This window comes from Manacus candei, unplaced genomic scaffold, assembly GCF_025592945.1.
Source record: "Manacus candei isolate 608988 ecotype Guabito, Panama unplaced genomic scaffold, ASM2559294v1 h1tg000037l, whole genome shotgun sequence".
NCBI lineage: Eukaryota > Metazoa > Chordata > Aves > Passeriformes > Pipridae > Manacus > Manacus candei.
In genome coordinates, this window is record NW_026138085.1 from 6328324 (window position 1) to 6348905 (window position 20582).

Sequence of the window (20582 nt, forward strand, 5' to 3'; positions counted from 1 at the left end):
TGGGACATACTTAAAAGGAACATAGATGGACATTATCTATTTTTATCTATTTTTAACATCTGTGTGGAAGGGATAGCCCCCCAGTCCATAAGAGTGGGATAATATGACAGTGATTTCAAAGGAAAGTGGTGGGACAGTGAATACAGACTGAACACAATTTCTAACATAACTAGATTAGCTGGGGGAGTGAAAATTAAGTGAAAAATTAGGAAGTAGTCCTGACCATAACAAGCACAGGTTCTAGTTCCTGCAAGGCATCAGTCAGTTTAGAGAGTACAGTTTGCCTCCAAAGTGGCAGCAAATGGGCTGACAAGAAAACAGACCAGGATCTTCAGTCACAGCCTGGTTCCTGCAGAACTTACTCAGCTTTTGTCATGGGTTATACCAGAGGGGACAGGGCCATGACAAAAAATGTAAACAAATGGTAGCTCCGCCTCCTTCACCAGCCTGGCCAAAATATATTTGACTGCTTGCTTCCTTACAATCACAAGGAAGCATATAAACAAACAAACAAACAAACATAGTGCCTTTAAATCCACTGTAATTCTACTCTGTTGACATCTAATTATTCATTATAGGCTTGTAATCACTGGCATGTAATCACTAATTATCTCTAGATACACCACCTGTTTTTGCTGTAGAGTGTCAGCGTGCTCTCCTGAAGCCATGGGCAGGGAGGTTGAAGGCAAGGACATTTGAGGTCTGCAATGGTTGATTAGGTCAAGTGCAACACCATGGAAACAAGGAAATCTCAGCTTAGTCCTCAAAGTCCTTTCTGGGAACAAAAGCAGGCACGGAGGAGAGTAGCTGGTGATCCCTGGGACAGGCTGGAATGAGAGGCAGTCACAACAGCAGACTGATGTTTGGAAGCAAGTCAGCATTTGCCATCACAGCAGAGGCCAAACGCAGAGTGAGACCATCCAAGCCAGGCTGCACAGCCTGGGGAAGATGCTGGATGATGATGCCATCTGGGAAGCAGGGAACAAACAGAACAGGTGGAAAGAGACTGATTTTGAGAGGCAGAACATGAACTCAGAGGAGTTGAGCTGGCTGCTCTTGAAGTGAATCTGGCACGTGTAATGGCAGAATATTTTAGGCTTCAAACTTATACTGAATGTGTGTTTTTTTTATGTAAATCCATCTCATCCAAGCCCTAACAGTCTACTCCACATGAAGCTAGACAGCTCTTACAGTGGCTACAGTTTCATCCTTCCCCAAACTGTGATCCTGAAGATGCCCACTGACCTGCAACCAACAGAAGATATCTACAGGTTTACTTGGTTATTCCTGGAAGTCTGGAGTGACATCTCTGGGGTGGTCCTGAACTACTTCCATCTTAAAGGTGGCTGGAGCTCACCTGATGTGCACAACCTCCTGGGTCACCACCTTGTGACTTCAGGTGGGCCCAGCAGACTCTAGCCAGGTTGGAATATTTTGGGGTTCACACTGATGCCAGATCTGTGCTTCTGACTCTCTTGAAAACATTACTTCTTCTGCCTTGTGAGAGCTTTATCTCTGTCCCCTTCTGTCCCCAACAACTTCATGACTGGGTGACTCAGTTTGCATCTGAACACGAGGCCTGCAGTGCCACAGGAGTCCTTGGGCAATGAGGAGGAGATAATAGTCCTTCCTTGGAGGACTTGGAGAGGGAGAATCCAGATTCCCCACAGGGAAATTTTCAGAACCCTTGTTCCACAATTATTATTTGTTAACATTTTGAGTAGCAGCTCATTTCAGGAAGGAAAAAAAAAAAAAACAACACATGTTGAAATGCCAAAATTTTCCATAGATTTTGCTCTGCACTAAATAAATCTGGGAGCAAAAAGCATTACTGCATTTCAGAAATATTCTTGGAATAACCCAGTATAGAACATTATAACTTCCAGCTGCTCATCAGAGTTGTGGTCTCTGTTAGCATGACAGACTGACAGCACGCTGAAGTCAGGCTGTGTGTGTTGCTTGAAATTACACCCTCCAACAATACAATAGCATTTTGCAATTGAAATTACCATGCTATGAACCCACTTTCCCTGTGGCTTTGATATGAAACACTGAACAGGCTTTTGACAGAGTCAAATGCTTTGTCTTTCTGACTCTGCGGCAGTTTGACTTTGGTAAAGGATTTCATCAAAGACATCACCCTGAGCACAGCAGTCCCACAGGGACTGATATGCAGAGCAGCCTGGAGGACCACAAAGGTCTGTCTCATCTTCTAACCTGCTATGTTCAAAAGTTTAGAAACTGGAGCGTGGTGATGGAGGCATCAGCCCCCGGCCCTCTCCAGCTGACTGAGAGCAGGTTTGTCAGTCACCTGCCCTTCATGAACATGCCATTTCTTGGGGAACGAAAGATCCCACCCATCTCTGACCTCTGCTTCTAAAGGTAAATAGGACAATCAAATTTTCTTGTCAAGTTTGGCTCTTTCACTGTTTCTTCTGTGTTTGTCCTTAGCCTGACTCTCCCTGAGGTGCATGGAAGGCAGTGCTGGGGGCTGTCCTGATGTTGCTGCAAGAATGAATCAGCAGAACAACCCTGTTTGTCTGGCAGCCTCCAAAAACAGGATACCCTCGTAAATCAGGACTGCAGAGTATGAGAATGCAGCTCTGACTTTGCACGAAACAAGACAACTCAGGCCTATTTTACCATTGCTGCTTCACGTGCATGTAAGTGAAGGGATGTAATTTTATCAAGCCCTGTAGGAAGCAGATGAGGGTGAAGAAATCAGTGTTAACCTGCCACTACCACTGCCCTGCTGCTTCCCAGTGCTTCTCCAGCTGAACCCAGAGACCTTAGAGGAAAATGAGCTATGAAAGCTGACGCTTATTTATCATGCTAACAAAGTTACACTATTATTACATCCCTTTCATGTGCAATCAAAGATCTGCTGCCTCCAGGCCCACAGGAAAACCAGTGTAAAGCCATTCTGTATGGATTTGACATCAAGGAAGGAAATGTCCTCATTCAGGACATGGCTTTCCTTTGCTCAAGCTTGTAAACGTTGGTGAAGGAGGGGGTCAAATCCCACCTAACGTCAACAGTCTTTTTCCTTCAAATGACACAACATTCTCTGAATCTAATGAACATTGTAGTCACAGCTATGGAGCCTGAGATGCTTCCTGGTGTAATAAGCAACTTCCAGTGACACAGGCAGCATTATGCGAACAAGAAATCACAAGCTGTGACATGCTTCACTTTTTCTATTTTCTGGTTTTATTACAGATAGAAGGGTGTTGCACAAAGCATCTGGGATCCGGGAACCAGCACAAAGTTTGCCAGCAGAGGATGCAGAGTTTTTCCAATTAAGAAACTGCCCACTGCCCTGACAAACAGAAAATGAATTAGCAAAGTCATCAGAAAATACCCATCAGAGAAAAACGATGCCTTGGCAGTGGGAGGCAAGATGACTTAATTTGACTTCTCTGTCAATACTTTTGCTGTTTGAATGATTCAGTTGGCAATTTGAATTCCTCTTCAAACATTTTAAAGATAACACTCAGTAACTTGTGAAAGTTACACCACGTGTTGTGCCTCTCACTGGTTACTCTGCAGCTCCAGTACTTGGAGCCCCTCATTCCCTGCACAGGCTCTGATGGGAACCCCAGACAGAGCTCTGGCAGCAGCTGAGGGAGCAACAAAGAAAACCAGCACGGGGGCTGAGTGCACAGAACAAGAAAACGCCCACCCCAGACAGAGTGATTATCTCCCATCTTATTAACTAATCCTTTTGCAGAAAGGGATTTGCCTAAAGACCACTTCCCAGAAGGCACCATTCCATCATTCATAACCAGTGAGGCTCACCTTGTAACGTGACTGATTTCCATTTCTCAGTGCACCTTAAACAGTTCTTACTCCACTAGAAAGATGCAGTCAGACGTGAATGAGAAGCTTGCCACCACAAAACATAATTTCCCATTAAAAAAATGCTGTTCCCTCGATCAGAAGAGCAGCCTATGTCTTTTCCTTCATGCTAGAATCAGCAGTGCCCATGTGGCAGGCTCAGCTCAGACTCCTGACCCACATGGACCAGCACTCTTGTTCTGGAATCAGGATGTGAACCCAGCCCCCGAGCCGAGGAAATCCCCGCAGGGCTGATGGTTGGCTCTGCTGGGTCCTGAGGCAGCACCAAGCACATGAGCTCACATGTCTGCCATCTCCATCTTCCCTGGGCTTGGGCAGGGGAGACAGCGTTCCCGCCAGATCCCTCCCTGATCTCTATCTCCCATCTGCTTTGCACAGAGAAGCAAAAGGAACGCTGTTTTCCCAGCAGGATCTGAAGATGCACCACTCATGACTGTTTGCCTGACAAGCATTTTTGTCCACGAGCATATAAACATGTGATTTAAAGAAAGGAAAATTTCCTTAATTACAGGGGGCATGCATTTTGTCACTGTGTAATTAAAAGCTTCACATCAGATCCAAGATACACATACACAGAAATATAAATAATGCATTCTGCTGGGCCCAAAAGCAAGTGTGCAGTGAACACACACTGAACCCAAACTTCAATTTTCATGGTATTCTTGAACTAGTGCCCTTACAACACCTCACAAAAAAGGTCTTAAAAGCAAATGGCAATTTGAGAAATAAAAATCAAGAATTATCTCTTACACAGTGAGTGATTTTCCTTAAAGGTCAGATTTTAAAGCCTCCACTTCTCAGAAGAGCCCCCATACTCCTTTTACTGGTGCAAATAATTGCAGTGCAACCATTTATGCAGCAAGGCACTAGGAAAGATAAACACTGGAATCAGGATTTGAATAAATATTGCTATTAAAGTACAATGCTGAAACTTTTGCACATTTGCAGAATCAGACAAAGGCCAGGCCTTGTTCCAAAGAATTTTAATTCCTCATAAAGCTGCACAACCATATGGAGAGGTCCCAACCAAAACAAGGGGTTCACTCTAACTTCACTGTGGTCAGAGCACGCAGCCACGGGGCAGCTGCAGCTCAGGGCTGTTTGTCCCAGGAAAGGCTCAGTCCTCACGTGCTCGGCCCTGGGAAGGTCGGGGCTCAGCTCTCTGTGTGGAGCAGGACGGCCGCCAGCTCCGAGAGCAGCACATCCCTCTCACGAGGGGCAGAAGCTGGCTGAGATGGTTTTCATCTTGTACTCAGTGGATCCGACTTGCAGCAAGGGGAGGATAAATTTCTTTATGCTAAGGCAGTCCCTTAGGAAGGTAAAGACCTAGTAGGCATCCCCTTTGTGTGTGTTTGTTTGGCCAGTACTGGTGGTCTTGCCGCTGAGCGAGTTACAGAAGAAGAGCATTTGCCAGGAGAATAGTAGAAAAAAACTCCAAAACAAACTTGTTCTGGCTATTTGAAGGGATACTTCCTTCCTTAGCTGCCAGGCACCACTGCTGCCCCTGCGTCTGAAACAGGACAGTGAGCACCCCACCAGGGTCAGCGCCCGGCTCTTCTCCTGGCACACCCTGGTCAGGGGCAGCTGGGCTCTGGTGCAGGCACAGCACCCGTGGTGCTGAGCACCGTGAAGGCACAACACTGAGGCAGCTGCACAGTAAAGTTCACGTAAGAACACAATAACAACCCAATGCAACCTTCTCTGGTGCTGTTCTAAAGAAAGCAAGGGCAGACACTGACCAGCATTTTACTCTGCTGCGTGACACAAGGCTGTTGAAGTAACTCTTCCAAGTTTGCTGACACAGCCTGTTTATATTTAGTGCATCTTCTCTTCTCCTGACCCTTCAGACCTGAATAATTAGTCAAAAATTCAAGATTCTGTAGATTTTTCCACTTAGGTGGAGAAAAAAATGAGTGAGTTAATGACACTGGTACAAGTCCAGTTACAAAAGCTTCCCAGAGTGCAAAAGGAAGGAAACAGTCCCAAACCATTTCCTCTCTCATAACTTCAAGCCTTAGTCAGCCAGTACCCACAGACCGCCTCTCCAGGCCTAATCACAGGGTCATTGTTCTCCATGATGGGTCAGGCTCCATGCGGATTTTCCTTAAGAACCACCGGTCCTCGGAGGACCGGTAGAGACAATGGCACTGGTTTGCTTTGTGCAGAAAAGGTTGGAAAAAGCACAACTGACAACGTCATAATGCAAATATGTGGTGTGAGGAATCACATGTGGTAGGAATGTTGAGCCCAGGTACCATGTACACTTGTTTTGGATAAAGAAATGAGCACTTCGAAAAACAATTTTAGTCAGAGCTCCAGTTCGGGTGCTGCATGATAGATTTCACAGGCTGCTGCTGCTATTAGCATTGCTGCCAAGCCATTAGCATTGCCTTGGCTCTCCATCTGTCCTCCGGGCCTCCAGTGCTTTTGAAATAAAGTTGCAATGGAACTCTCAAAGCAACACCTTAAATTAGCGAACACACGGAGCTTGTTCGTGCGGCTCGTCTGGTGGTGTTTGCGTGACAGCAGCACCCGTGTGGGAGCAGCGAAGCTTTTGTGCAGCAGACATCGCTCGTGTCGGGCTGCAGCGTTAGCCCAACCGCAGCGCCCGTGCAGGGGCCGTGGCCAAGGGGGTGAGATGCGCGAACGGCGGTTTGCGGGCAGCGCCCAGGAACCGGCAGGGGCAAACTCTGACGGGGCTGCTGTCGGTGCGCCCGGGCACAGCCCGTGTGCGCTCCCGTGTGTCCGCTCCGTCCCGGGAAGGGGCCGGTGTCAGGTCGCCGCGGCGGCCCGGGCAGCCCCGCCCGGCCCGGGGGACGGCGGAGCCGCCGCCCCGGGGCCGCCCGGGCGGAGCCCGCCCGTGTCCCGCGGGCCCCGCCCCGCCCCGCCCGCGGCCCGGGCCCGCCCCGTCCCGCCCCGCCCGCCCCGTCGGTGCCGTCCCGCGGCGCGGCGGGGATGGCGGCGGACGGGCGGCGCGAGGACGAGGAGCTGCCGGTGTACCTGGCGCGGCCCGGCTCGGCGGCGGTGCCGCGGCAGAAGCGCGGGGGGCTCTTCTGCAGCGTCGAGGGCGCCTTCGAGAGCAAGACCCTGGACTTCGGGGCGCTGCGCGTCGGGCAGCGCCGCGCCCCGCCGCCCTCCCGCCCCGGCCCCGAGCCCGACCCGCCGCCCGCCGCGGCCCCCGGCCCCGACCCGGCCGCTGGCGACCCCAGCGCCACCCCCAGCGAGGAGCGGCTCCAGGACGCGGCCCCCGCGGACCACAAGGTAGGGGCCGGCGTTGCTGGGCCGGGGCCGGGGCCGGGGCGGCGGGCGCGGGCCCCGCGGCGGGGGCTCGGGGGCGGGTCCGGCTCCGCTCGCCCCCGGGGCCGGCCCGGAGGAGCCGCCGGTGGCTCCCCCGGCCCGGCTGCCCGGCGGGGTCGCGGCCGTGCCCGGTGCGCGGAGCTCCGTGGGGTGGGGTGTCGGCGGTGTCACCGCGGCACCGGCAGCGGCAAAGGCCGAGTGTCAGAGCCGCGGGCTCGGTTTGCTGCAGCTGCTCTTTTATACTTGAGTGAAAGAATACCTGTCCCCGCGCCACCGGGCATAGGAAAAAAAAAAAGTAGGAATTTTGGGGCTGTTGGTCCAAAGCAGGCGATCCTTATCTCCCATGGACACAAACTAGAAGTACGGCATCAGGAGTGAGGGGCGTCACGTTGATCTGGAAGTGGCAGTGCCGGAGGTATCATCAGGCACAAAGTTTCTCCACTTACATCAAACTGAAGGTGATAAACTGATCCATCCAGCTCCACGGGGTAGGTCCTTCTGCCAGAGGGTGAGATGGCTCGCTGTGCTGGTTCTGGTCCCATTTGCACCAGCAGTTGGACAGGAAGATGATTAAGTTAATGGTGTGGAGTGAATCCCCTGGTTGGGGTTTCAATGGGCCCTGTGGCTCATTTTTATATCAGGCAAGTAAGGCCACTCACTCGCTTCTGCTGGTCAATGAATTTGTTTGGAGCTGAACTTTTTAGTAGCCATCTTAAGGTCACTCGTTTTCAATGGTGAATGGGGCAAATTAATAAAACCCATTTTTGAAGAGGGAATCAAAAATCATCTGTGAGCACAAAGAAATGGCATGAATGTCTTGGGGTTCTGCAGAAATCTCCACTTGGGTCTGGAGTGCAAACCCTGATAAACTGCAGACGTTTGTGATCTGGAGTCCTGACCTCACCAACTAGAGCCTGGTGGGAGTACAGCAGTGAACTGTGATGACTTGGCCTTTGGGTTTTAGGGAATAGCATCAGGCTGTCCTTGGTGTCTGCTGTCTTCTGTAGGAATGTCCAGCTAGGCAATGCTTGCTTTGAGCTTTCTTCATTGCACTTCAACTTCTTCAGCCTCTGCTTTTTAATTTCTTACTGGCATGCTTCTCAGTTCCTGTTCTTGAGCTTTGCTCCTGTACAGTCCGTTTTACAGAGTCAGGATTATTCCTGTCAGTACCAACCTTGTCCATGTGGTTTGAATAGCAGCTGCAGAACTGACCACTGCATTAACAATTTTATGCTGCTGCCTGTTGGAAAAGAAGCAGAAGCTCCCGACAGCCTGTCTGCAGGCTTTGCTGTGAGCTTTTCTTTATTAGCTCTACCAAAAATTTGAAACAGTCTTGTTCCCTTTTAAGGTCTTATGTAGACCGTTGTCTCTGGCGTTTTGTAGCTGAGGTTTTTCTCCAGCAGTCCTCTCTTCCTGATGATTTCTGCCTCTAGATTTCTTCCTCCGAGGCCTTCCACCAGACAAGCATCAGGAACCAAACCCCTTTTGTCTCCATGTCTGGCCTAACAGGGTGGGAAGCTTCATACATGTGTTCTTGTGTGTGCATGGCTAGAAGGAATCATATGACTCATCCCAGAGTAGGACAGTCCAGTGGGAAATGCACGTTGTGCACACTGAGCCTCGCTGCCTGCACAGCCACGGGGAGTTTGCCTGCATTGGACTCTGCAGACTCAGAGCACACAAAGGCGCTTTTGTCAAGGCAAATTGACCTTCTTTGAATAATTTCACAGATTAAGAATCAGAGAGAGAGAGCTCAAGTCGTCTACCCTTGCCCAAGCAACCTGTTTATTAGAGAAGCTGAGAGTAAGAGACTTTCCTGTGCCCAGGGCAGTAGACAGAGATCCGTCGTCTAATTTTTGCAGTGAAAAGCTTCTTTTTTTTTTTTTTTTTTTTTTTGTAATGACATTAACTACAGTTAAAGCACCAACATTTTTGCAGGGACACAACTGCAGTGAATGACTGCCCAGTGATAACATGTGGTGTCATGCAGCTGGATGGTGTAGTACAGGCCCAGGCTCATGGTTCACCTCACTTTGTTCTATCACAGAGTCTAGTGGAAGGACAAAACCTGGGCTGTGTATGGGGGCACAGTGAAACCACAGTAGAGATGTGGCTCAGAGCAGTTGGGGGCTGTGCCTTTGCTCCATCAGTGGGAGTTTGAGCTTTGCCAGTGGATTCAGGGGCAGAGAGTGACTGTTGTTTGGGCAGGGGCTAGGAGGCTGCTGGGGGAGGCCCTGGCTATGAGGGGCTGCTGCTGCCTGCCTGTGTGGGCAGATGGGCTTCCTGGGGAACAAGAGATGTGCCTTTCAAGTGCTCTTTGCTCAGAGCAGGAGGGCACTTTCCCTGGTAAAAAGTTCTACTGCAGCAAGGGTTGTCATTGCAGAACACTTAAAATTTGGAGGAACAACACTGGGAGGCCACATTCTGCTCTGCTCTGAACTATTTGCAGAGACTTCTTTTAACAAGAGTGATTTAATTTGGGGCAGGTTTCCATCTGTAATAGCTAATATGGACTCTACCCTTGTGAAGTGTCTTGCAGTTTTCCTTGAGAGATGTCATGCCATTTGTGTAGCCAGAGTGGATTACTGTGCTCACTTTACTATAGTGAAGTCAAGGAGAGTTTCTCTGTAGGTCTCAGATAACACCCTCTGAATTGCTGTGGTCAGGATGTTCACCAAGGGCTGCTGATGTGTGAACAGGTACTGGAGAGCTGCAGCACTGGGCATCTGCAGAGGCAACAGGGAAAGAGCTTTACACTCTGTGCCTGGTGGCTGGGGAGAAGGTCAACCAGACGCCTGTGGTGGCCTCCTCCATGTGCCTCCTCACTGCTCAGCCGTGCAGAGACCCCATGTTTCCATCCTCCTGTGCAGTCACACAGGCAGGGGCACGTGGCTCGCTGTGCTCACCCCCAGACACTCCGTCCGTTTGTCCTGCTGCGTGGTTCTGCAGTGAAGTCGTCATTTCCAAGGCAACTGGCTGTGGTCCCACAAACACGGGATTGCGGCTGCACCGCAGGCTGGGGCAGCTCCATCGAGGAGGAGGAGTGTGAGGGAAACTATCAGGCAGTGAAAGCAGGCAAAGGGTCTCTCCCCTCCAGAAGACTGTTGGGAGCCATCCTTGGCTTTCTCCTGCAGGCATCCAGTGTCACACGTGTCTGGTTGTGTGACACCGCTCGGGTTCAACTTGTGATAAAGGCTGGAAAGACAGGCAGGGCTGCCTCAAATGGAGAACAAAGCTTGGGCTAACTTGATGCTCTCTTAGTTTTTCTGACACTTGTAAAATGTGCTCTGACTTCTGCATTCAGCTTTCTGGTTTCCCTTGCCAGTAATTTATGGCAGGAGCACCAAGCCAACAGCAGTCTGTGCCTCACGAGGCAGCTTGGCGCAGTCTGAAGTTGCAGTTGTGCAGTGGCTTTAGCACAGTTTAAAATCTTGCATTTGTGGAAGGGATCCTCATAAAGAACTTTGATAATATTAATTCATCACCTCAGTATCACCCCATTCAGCATCTGTGTTTTGGTTTTGCTTGCTCTTTTTATAAGACACTGATTTGGAGTTACTTTATTTCTGTTACTTTTACAAACAGCAGGAACAAATCCAAGCCAGTGAACTAGTTCCCATAATGCAAATACAACAGTGAAACGTGTTACAGTTCATGGAGTTGAATGATAATACTCAGGTTTTTATTGAAAAAAATCCTCCATGTGTGTGTTTGTTTTTTTTAAGAAATCTGATGCCTGAAGCACAGTAATGAGTCAGTTCTTTGGCTGCTCATGCCAGTACAGAGGTTATTGCTAGCAGTTATGAAAACTGCAGAGTTTGATAACCCAACCCCTGTGTAAGAAGACAGATACTGGATTCTGTGGGAGTTATGCTGTAGGGCTAGAAGTTAGGGATTCAATTGAAGCGTTTCTGTTCGCTGCTTATGTTTTACCACAAAACTTACCCTGACATGGAAATAGTTTGATCTTTTACACTGCCTTGTGGCTACAGTCCTTGGTTTCCTTCTGTCCTCATTCTCAGCTCTGGGTGGTCAGGGCTTTGGAATTGGCTGGTCCCTGTGTGTGGGCAGTGCAGTGGGAGCAGGGAGCTGGCTGGCAGGTGTGGCCACCGTGGGGTACCTGGCCACCGTGTCCAGGGCACGCCAGGCTTGCTCTGCCAGTGCTTTGGAATGATGCTGTGAGTGTTATTCTAGGTGATGTGTTCTTGAAAACCTCATGCTTTTCTAGCCATAGGCCATTGCAGCAGGTAGGAGAGGTGATGCTTCTTTTTATACTGTATATGTTTTCTGAGGTTGTCAGAAAACACAGCAAGCCCTCACCTGGTGCTGCATCAGGAAAGGGCTGTTTTCAGGAGCAGCTTCCAGAGTAGCTGCCATTGCTTCTCCGGTGACAGCAGGCCAGCCGTGGGCTCTCTTGGTGCTTGGGGGGGTGCCCAGGGAAAACACCTGCAGCAGGACATGGACATGGCAGCAGCAATGCAGCAGTATCTCTCTGACTGGCCAGTGAGACCCAGCAGGGTATGAGGGGTCTCTGTCCCTGCCATGCTGCTGTAGCACGAGGCACAGTGATGAAGGCTGTTTCCTGGGTGTCTGTGGTCCTGACAGGGGTGTTGGGGAGGTGTCACCTCCTGGTAGGTAGCAGTCAATCCACAAACATACTTTGGGAGCCAAACTGCATGAGCCATGTGGACAAGTCTTCTTGTTCTCACAAATTCATGTGACACTTGAGATTTGAGATTTGCGAGGCAAGGCTCTCTGCTTTCTTGCTTGGAAGAGGCTTCGTTGTGTTGGAAACTCCTCTAAGCATTTTTTATGAACATAGTTAAAAGTGTCAAATGCAAACTTCAGTAGGTTTAAATTGAAACTAAACATTGTGGTTTGGCTGTAGCAAAATAGTTGGCTCTGTCCAAAATAACCTTTTCCTTTTTATCTAAGATGTCAGTACCTCCAGCAGGCCAGAGCCTCACGGCTCTGCCTGCCCAGGCTGGGGGGTGTGTTTGTCTCCCTTATGTGCAGCCACAAGGTGGATCAACTTTTGGGGGCTTTTGTTTCCCATCTGGGGTGTCTGCACTGGAGCAGGAGCTTGGAATTGGCTCAGCAGATATGGCTCTATAGGAAAATTGAGTGGGGCTTAAAGGGAGGGTGCACTAATTGTTCAGTGGGCAGCTGGCTGCATCTGTGCTAGAAGTGACTCTTCTCCAGTATCTCTAGTGATCTGGAAGGAGAGGTACAGCATGTGTGCAGGTGACAGTGATGTTGTGAGTGCCATCAGGAGCCATCCTGATGTGGTGTGGAGGGCTCAGAGACATGAGCCCTCCAGGAAGGACAAAAAGAGATTCAGCTCTGAAAAGTACAAGCAAACAGACCTAGAGAAAGACTGTAAAGTGTTGATGCTGTTGCAAATGGTAACAAAATAGGGAAGTTTTGTGATGAGACCCAGAAAAGTAATTTTCTATGTGTGGTCTACTCTTGAGAGGTGGTCCAGGTGAGAGCAAAGCTGGTCACTGACAGCCGTAATCCTGAGGAAAACCATGGTGAAGAACAGCTGGAGCAATGTGTGCTCTGTCACTTTATTTTGGGCAAAAGCTTTCCCTACACAGACCCCTTCCATTGTCACGTCTGCCAAGAGGTGGAAGGCGGAGAAGGTTGATTTTTCTCCCAGGGATCAGTTGTTGGAGGTGGCTGGAGGAAATGGGAGAAAAACAAAAACCAAACATGCTAGCAGCCTTCCTGGAGACAGGGCTGAGAAGCTGGAAAATATAGCTGGACCTTGGCTCATTCAGCTGGGCTGGCTCTCAACGGTGGGTCAGATCCAGGAGCATCTTTCCCATCACTCTGCTGGGAACAGCTGAGCTCCATTTTACAGCACACAGATTTCTGTCCAGTATCAGATGTTTTCATACAGCTGAGGGGTGAAAAGAAGTGATGCTAAGCAGAGAGCTCAGACCTTTCTAGTCTTTGCTCTGCATGTTAAAGGGGGCGAGATGGGTGCCTGTGTTTCAGGGACTCGGGCTGGTCCATCTGCACTCTGTTGGAACTGAGTTGTTTCAGTGGAAGTACAGATGCTCATGTGCAGCCAAAGCTCACCCCGCAGAGGGAGCCAAGAGTGAAGTGGGAGCCATCTCCCTGCAGGCTTGGCTCGCCAGGAATGGCTGCCTGGGTGAGCAGCCCAAGTGCAGCAGGAGGAGGGAGGGATGCCCCTGCCTGCAGTGGGAACATTTTCACTGTGCCTTTGGAGAGAGGAACCGGAGAGAGGTGATTCTCCACCAGAGCTGGCAGGGGTGAAATGTCTCAGACGGTCACTGCTGCTGCTGCTGGCAGCAATGCTGAGCAGAGAGACAGGGCCCCTGGCAGAGACTGGTCCTGTAGCCTGCTGGGCCAACCCCCTGGCCTCGTGTGGGTCGCTGTGAGTCACTCAGCTAACCCAGCCCCAGGAGAGGAAAAACCCTTGTTGAGCCACCCATCTCAAGGACACTTCATTGCTCTGAGGGATCAGGCTGTAATTGAAGTAATTGGCCTTGAAGCAGCAGTCACTTGTGTACACATATTTGCATATTCCACTTGACATGTTTGGTTTCAACCTCATTTATTTTTGGCAAAGAGAAGAAACAGCCTCTCCCTTACCTGGACACCTTCTCTACATGCCTGCAGGGTGCAGGAGCTGTTTTGGGGCCACAGGACTCCCAGCTTCAGTGCAGGGATGATGTTTCTGTCCCTTGGGTTCAGTGCCGCTGAGGCAACTTAGCCCCTGAGAACTTGTCTGGTGGGAGAGCAGAGGGGACAGTTTCATGCAAAGAATACATATGGGGAGGAGGAGATGGTATGCATGGGGACAGGCTGGCCTGGCAAATGTGCTGAACATTACGACATTTGAGCCCAGATTGTTCTGTGACCAGTGACATTCACTGAGCCTTGGCTGTGGCTGTCTGAGAACCATCAGTCATGGACGCATAGGGCTGCTTCTGTCCTTTGCACTGTCAGCAGCTCCAGGGTCCTTACAGATGGGGGTTGAGCCAGGCCACCAAGCACTGGCAGGCCACAGTCAGAGCTGGGCCTGTTTTGGTGACCAAGTCCTTGTGGCAGCACGTGCCTTCTACTCCGTGTTCACACCGCTGGTGCTCCTCGCTGTGCTCCTGTCACTCGTGGCTGGCCATGAACATCTGGTGCCATGTTATCCCCACAGGTGTTTCTGAGGATGTTGTGAGCTCTGAGGATTGCCATTTTAAATACCTTTCAAATTGACCATGCTTCTCATAGAGGATGTTTTGAAGCATGTGAGTAATGCCTCGCAGACTGCACCTGGAAGAGATCCTATGGAAAAAGCCTTTTTCCATTCTGAATGTTTTGGGCCCAGGGCAGCATGTTTGACTGTATTTGTGTGAGTGTCACATAGCAACAGGAGGAAAGCACATCTCTTCAAATGAGGGGTCTGAAGTCACCGTGGCTGGCCACCATCCAGAGGGCTGATGCAAGCTCAGCTCTTGAAACTGTCCAAGTGTTGAAGTCAGCAGCATCTGTCTGCATAGTCATTTATCTGTTATTAACTAATTAACTGCTGCTCTTTCTGTGACTGACTCCAGACAAAGTTACAGTGACACCACCTGGCATGGGGATCCTCTTAAACTTTCTGGAGAATGGGCGAGTGAAGTTTCAGAAGGTTTGGGGATAGGAGTTGAGGATCTTTGTCATCTCCCAGCCCCGTCCAGTCTAATTTCAGTAGAGACCAGGACTTGTTCTTGAAGCATTACGGTGTTGTGACAAGAACAGCATGGTCTGGTACCTGATCTTCTCTCCCCATGCTCCTTAGTTGCAGAGGCTCTGGCACAGCGCTGCTCCCCCATTCCCTGCCTGGCACTTGCAGACACCCCCTGCCCATAGATCCACTGGGGAGGGGGTGGTTTTCAGCTGCCTCTTGCTGACTGTGGAGGTGCAGCAGCTCACAGGAGCTGGGACAGGGAGGCAGCTGTGCCAAGCACCCCTTGCAATTTTGTCCATTCTCACAGTCCTGGCAGTAATAAGTTATTGAGCATCTGCTGACTTTCACTTTAAGCTGGTGAAAGATTTTTGGGTTTAGAATAAATGCATATCCAGTAAAACTCTCCAAGAGCTTCAGCGGAAGCACACATAGAGTAACAGACTCAGTGGGTAGTAAAAGCTTTGGGCTGTGTTATGGAACTGGTGGAGACATCCAAGCTTGTGGTGAGGGAGGAGGGAGAGCTGCGCCAATCTGTGTACATAAACCCTTGGGCAAGGAGAACAGACAGTTAATGCTGTTGTGACCCCCCACTGAACCTGGCGGCAGAGCAGGAACTCCTGACAGTCCATGCTGCTGTCACCCGCTTCTCCAGAGCTCAGTAGCAGTCCGAGTTGGCTGCAGTGTCAGGGGTTGTGCTGTGAGATTGCTCTGCCTGTGCATGCACTGGTGAGCAGGGTGCTCGTGAGGCCCCCGCTGCCATTGTTAGGTTCTAGGCCAGGAAGCAAACTGGAGGAGGGGTTGGGTGTTGGTCATCCAGGTTGGATGGCTTGTTTTTCTGCACAGAGACAGAAATTGGATTTACAGCCATGTCTGTGCCAGGTGTGTCTCTAAAATTTGTCTAGTGGAGAGCACACCATTGGCTGCTGCCTGGCAGCAGGATCTGTAGGAACATCTTGCTGATGGTGTTCAAAGCTCTGCACATGAGCAGAGTCGCAGCTGGCCTGGGAGAGAAAGTGAGGTTCAGGCCAGCTCTGGCTCTTGGACATGCTGGCAGCACCACAGATCGTGGCAGGCAGGAGAGGGCAGACGAGTTTATCTCATCACGGCACAGCTCCAGCTGGCCTGGTCCTGGCTGGCTGTGGGGTCCCAGGCTCAGCATCGTCTGTCTCAGCACACGCTGGGTACTTGTAACCAATTCCACCATTCAAACCTTCCTACCAAGGTCACAGCGGAGGAAAGGCAAGAAGTCCTTGGTGCTGCCAGAACCAGCAGTGTTTATGTGGCACACAGGATTCCCAGAGCCAGAGGTGTGGTGTATTTTATTATTTTTTAATGTTTCTAATTCTTGTGCTTGTGAAAGAAAGTTTGAGGTAATGCAGGTGCACTCCAGTGGCCCAAGACCACCCATTCCATTACAGCCTCAATCATTGTACTCGCTGTTGTTACATGGAAAATCTCGGCTGGTGCAGAGCCCTGATTGTGGCCATTCCCCTCGGGCCCTCCCTGCAGGCTGGATGCAGGTGCACATTGGGTGGTGTTGGTGACAGTGGCGGTGCCCGCTGCCGGTGCTCAGTGTTGGTGTCTGGTGTCAGTGCTCAGTGCAGTGCCTGGTGTTCAGTGCCTGCTGTCAGTGCCCGATGTCAATACCTGGTGTCAGCGCCCGGTGCTTGGTGCTGATGCCCAGTGCTTGGTGCCTGCTGTCAGTGCCCGATGTCAGTGCCTGTTGTTTGGTGCTGGTGTCAGCACTCAGTGCCTGGTGTGAATGCCTAGTGTCTGCTCTCCGTGCCAGCGCCCGGTGCTCAGTGCCAGCTGTCAGCACCCTATGCCGGTGTAACTGCCCAGTGTCAATGTTCGGTCTCAGTGCCCAGTGCCGGTGCTGATGTCAGTGCCCGGTGTCAGTGCCCAATGTCAGTGCCCGCTGTCACTGCCCGGTGTCAGTGCCTGGTGCCGCTGTCACAGCCCGATGTTACAGCCCGGTGTCCCTGTCCCTGTCCCTGCCCTGTCCCGGTCCTGGTCCCGGTGCCGCTGTCACTGCCCAATGTCAGTGCCCGGTGTCACAGCCCGGTGTCACTGCCCTGTCCCGGTCCCGGTCCCGGTGCCGCTGTCACAGCCCGGTGTCCCTGCCCTGTCCCTGTCCCGGTGTCACAGCCCGCTGTCACAGCCCGGTGTCCCTGCCCTGTCCCGGTACCGGTGCCGCTGTCACAGCCCGGTGTCACTGCCCTGTCCCGGTACCGATGTCAGTGCCCGGTGTCCCTGCCCTGTCCCTGTCCCGGTGTCCCAGCCCGGTGTCCCTGTCCCTGTCCCTGCCCTGTCCCGGTCCCGGTGCCGCTGTCCCAGCTCGGTGTCCCTGCCCTGTCCCTGCCCTGTCCCTGCCCGGTCCCGGTCCCGGTCCCGGTGCCGCTGTCCCAGCCCGCTGTCCCAGCCCGGTGTCCCTGCCCTGTCCCTGTCCCGGTGCCGCTGTCACAGCCCGGTGTCACAGCCCGGTGTCCCTGCCCTGTCCCTGTCCCGGTGTCCCAGCCCGGTGTCCCTGCCCTGTCCCTGCCCTGTCCCGGTCCCGGTCCCGGTGCCGCTGTCCCAGCCCGGTGTCCCAGCCCGGTGTCCCGGTCCCGGTCCCGGCACCTGCCGCGCGGGGCGGGGCGGGGCGCGCCCTGCCCGGGGCCCGCGGCCGAGCGCCCCCTGGCGGCGGCGGGCGGGGCGGTGGGCGGGGCGGACGGGCGGCCGTCCCGGTGCGGCGGGCGCGGGCTCGGTCTCGCCTTTGTGCGGAGCGGCGCGGAGGCAGCGCGGGCGGCGGCGGGTCGGGCCGGACCGGGCGGCACCATGTCGTACCAGGGCAAGAAGAACATCCCGCGCATCACGGTGGGTGCGGCGGGCGGGCGGGCGGGGCAGCGCGCCCCGCGGGGCGGTCGGTGCGGTGCCGGTGTCCGGCGGTGCGGTGCGGTGCGGGTCGGAGCGGGGCGGCGGCGCCGCGCAGACAAAGAGCCGCCGCCCGCGCAGGTGAACCGGGCTGGGCAGAGCCGCGCCCCGGCGGGGCAGCTCGGGCTGGGGCGTCTGCGGCGGTCGGTGCCCGGCGGCACCCGCGGGGCGCGCACCGGACCGGAGAGCCCGGGGCCGGGCGGGGCCGGGGGCGCTCCCCGCGCTCGGTGTCCCCGCTGAGCCGCTCCCCGGTCTCGCCGCATCAGGTGCGCAGGGACCCGCCTGCCCCGGCCCACCCGGGCGGGGGTTGGTCCTGAAGCTGCGGGAGCCCCGGTGCCGCCGGTGCCCCGCCGTGCCGCTCCCTCCGGGCCGTGCTGCTCCGGTCTCTGCCGGGCCAGCTGTGCTCGAAGGCTGCACGGGGCTTGCTCCTGGGAAGGCAGTCGGGTCTTTCATCTTGTCGATGGCTTTTCACTGGCTTCGTGTAGCTCCTGATTTTTCCCCTGAGGTCAGCTCTGGCCTCTTGAAGAAAAAGGAAAAGCAAAGTGTTTGCTTTTAATTCTTCCTTTGAATCTACAGATGTGAACAAAATGCTCCCAAAGAAGCACTGAGGGCTTTACCACTGTAAAGAGAAATTCCTTTGTCAGCCCTGATTCAGTTGCTTTATAAGCAATATTATGGCTTTACACATCTTGCCTCTTCTGTATCTTTAGACCACTATGGGGACACCACCATTGCTAGTGCAGGTGGGATTTCTCCCATTCCCTGGGGCTTTTTGTACAGGGACCTTTATGATACGTTTTAACCCACGTGCAGGGCTTGTGCCTGTTCCTCTGGGATCCAACAGGAGCTCTCTCACCTTAATGGTAACAAAATCTCCCAAGTTGCTTTATTTCTCCCTATTAAGTCCTTTCCTTTTCTGCCAAAGCTGACAATGCTGAGGGCACATGGTGTCTGTCGCTGATGTTACAGGTCGCTGTTGTTCTCCTCTGACTTGTGCAGCCTGGGGATGACCCTCCAGGACTCACTGGCCCCCTTCTGCAGCATTGTCATATCCTGGTTGGAGCGGAGGAGATGGCTCTGGAATTCTGGTCAAATGACTAGTATGTCCTGAATCCGTACTTCGGATGCAGGGGAGGCAATGAAGTGAAGTCAGGTGTTGGGTGTACTCATCTGTTTTAATGGAGTGACAGAAATAAAAGCTCAGCTCTGGTGACTCCCCTAGAACAAAGCCTCTTCTGTCCCTTTCTACTGATTGTGCCCCCGAGCACTGCTGGCACTTTTTATTCCTCCTTCCTAGATTTCTGCCCCAGAATCTTCTTGCCTGTCAGTACAGATAGCAGCTGATGGGGATGGCAGATTGTCACCTAAGCTGTGCTTGTTAGTAGAGAAACGTTTGGGACTGTGTTGTGCCATTTCCTTTAAAGCATCTGAAGCATTGCAGGCAGAGGGGCGGGGGAGGGAAGGTCTGGAGCATGAGAGTATACAGAGAATACAGGAGCCACCTCCCACTGGCAGGTATCTCAGCTATAGATCTTTGAGCTGATAGCACGGAATCGGGGGCTGAGCCCACAAACAAGGGGAGCTGTGCCTTCCTTGCCTCTGTCACCCAAGCAATGGGCAGGTTGGGCTTTTGTGAAGGATGTATTGGAAAACTGGGTATTTGTACTTCCCAACAGCTATTGTTTGAACTGCCTAGTGTGTTTCTGGAGATGCAGAAACACTCCCTCCTGATTCCTCTTGTACTCAGCAGTGCTGCAGTCAGTATTTGTAGTTGGTTTGTGACAGTGACATCTGAAAAAACACAGTTTGCCTTTTGTATCTGTTTGCAGCAATTTCTGGGCTTTTCTAGGACAGCCATTTTAGTGGAGAAGCCAGGAGCAAGAGTGAGTGGTGCATGTGTTATTATGAGATTACATTGCTGTGCAAATTATTCACAACATGAATTGTAAAGGTCTGGTCAAAAGCTGTGTGTGACAGTGTGACAGGCAAGACTAGCCATTGATGAAATCCTGGGAAGTACAGGCGTGTCTGTTGGTTATGCAGTGGAGGAAACATAGGAAGGGGAGGTTAACCAAGCTTTTGGATTTTTCAGTGATGGCTCCATCAGCTCGGTATGGATGTGTTGCTCTTCAGTGTGCCTTGGGTTGTGCACCATGCATCAGAGACCACTAAACATGGTATTACTTTCCAGATGTGTGCTGATGCTGGGATGTCCAGCTCAGGAGAATAGTAATTTCAAATCCTGTGTGTCTGTTGAGAGACTTTTTATTAGTTCGTTTTCTTTGGTTGTTTGGAGAGATAATCAAAGTATTTCCCTTTTTGTTGTCCACAGCATGTTTTCCTGCAGAAAGAGAGGTGGAAGACTAAAGTCTTGCCCTGATTTCACAAAATACCTATTGAATCAAAATTACTCAGTCGTTGTGCTTTTGTCATAACATACTTTCCTAGCCCACATTTTTTCTTGATGTGAGCCATGTCCATCCCATGGGCCAGAGCCCATGAGCACAATCTCTGTGATTGTCTCTGACACCTCTAATAGAAAGGAGGTGGCATGGGGATGGCCAGTATGTTGTATCAGGTGCAAGTGGGAAGGAAGGCTTCAGACAGATTTTGGTTAACTGGCAGCTATTGTTATATCATATCTTGCCCACAGGCCCCTGGGAATCACGGTATAGCTGGCAGCTGGCTGTCTGTCCCTTTGACTCCAGCCAGGGAGTCCTGTAGTGCTGTCCTGTAGTACATTAGTAAGGAGAAGACATCAGCTTCTGATGAAACACCACTGCAAGTAGTGTCTCTTCTTTTACAAGGAAGAAAACAG

At 51.9% G+C, this 20582-nt stretch overlaps 1 protein-coding gene and 1 long non-coding RNA gene across 3 annotated transcripts in view; one reads left to right on the forward strand and one right to left on the reverse strand.

Moving 5' to 3' along the window:
• Positions 1-3797: 3797 nt before the first annotated feature.
• Positions 3798-6652, reverse strand: LOC127473655 (uncharacterized). The gene is made up of 3 exons (XR_007905540.1): positions 5598-6652; positions 4609-4724; positions 3798-3853 (listed from the first exon to the last, which is right to left on the reverse strand). It is a non-coding gene; the product is annotated as an uncharacterized LOC127473655 (long non-coding RNA).
• Positions 6653-6779: 127 nt separating this feature from the next.
• Positions 6780-20582, forward strand: part of DPYSL3 (dihydropyrimidinase like 3) — a 31603-nt gene continuing 17800 nt past the window's right edge. Inside the window, exon 1 of one of the 2 annotated variants that reach the window (XM_051793764.1) lies at positions 6780-7119. In XM_051793764.1, the coding sequence (XP_051649724.1) occupies positions 6814-7119 (306 nt within the window). In that variant the 5' untranslated portion in view covers positions 6780-6813. Of the gene's footprint in view, positions 7120-17555; positions 17708-20582 lie in introns of those variants that run through there. The other variant, XM_051793765.1, reaches the window with a different exon arrangement.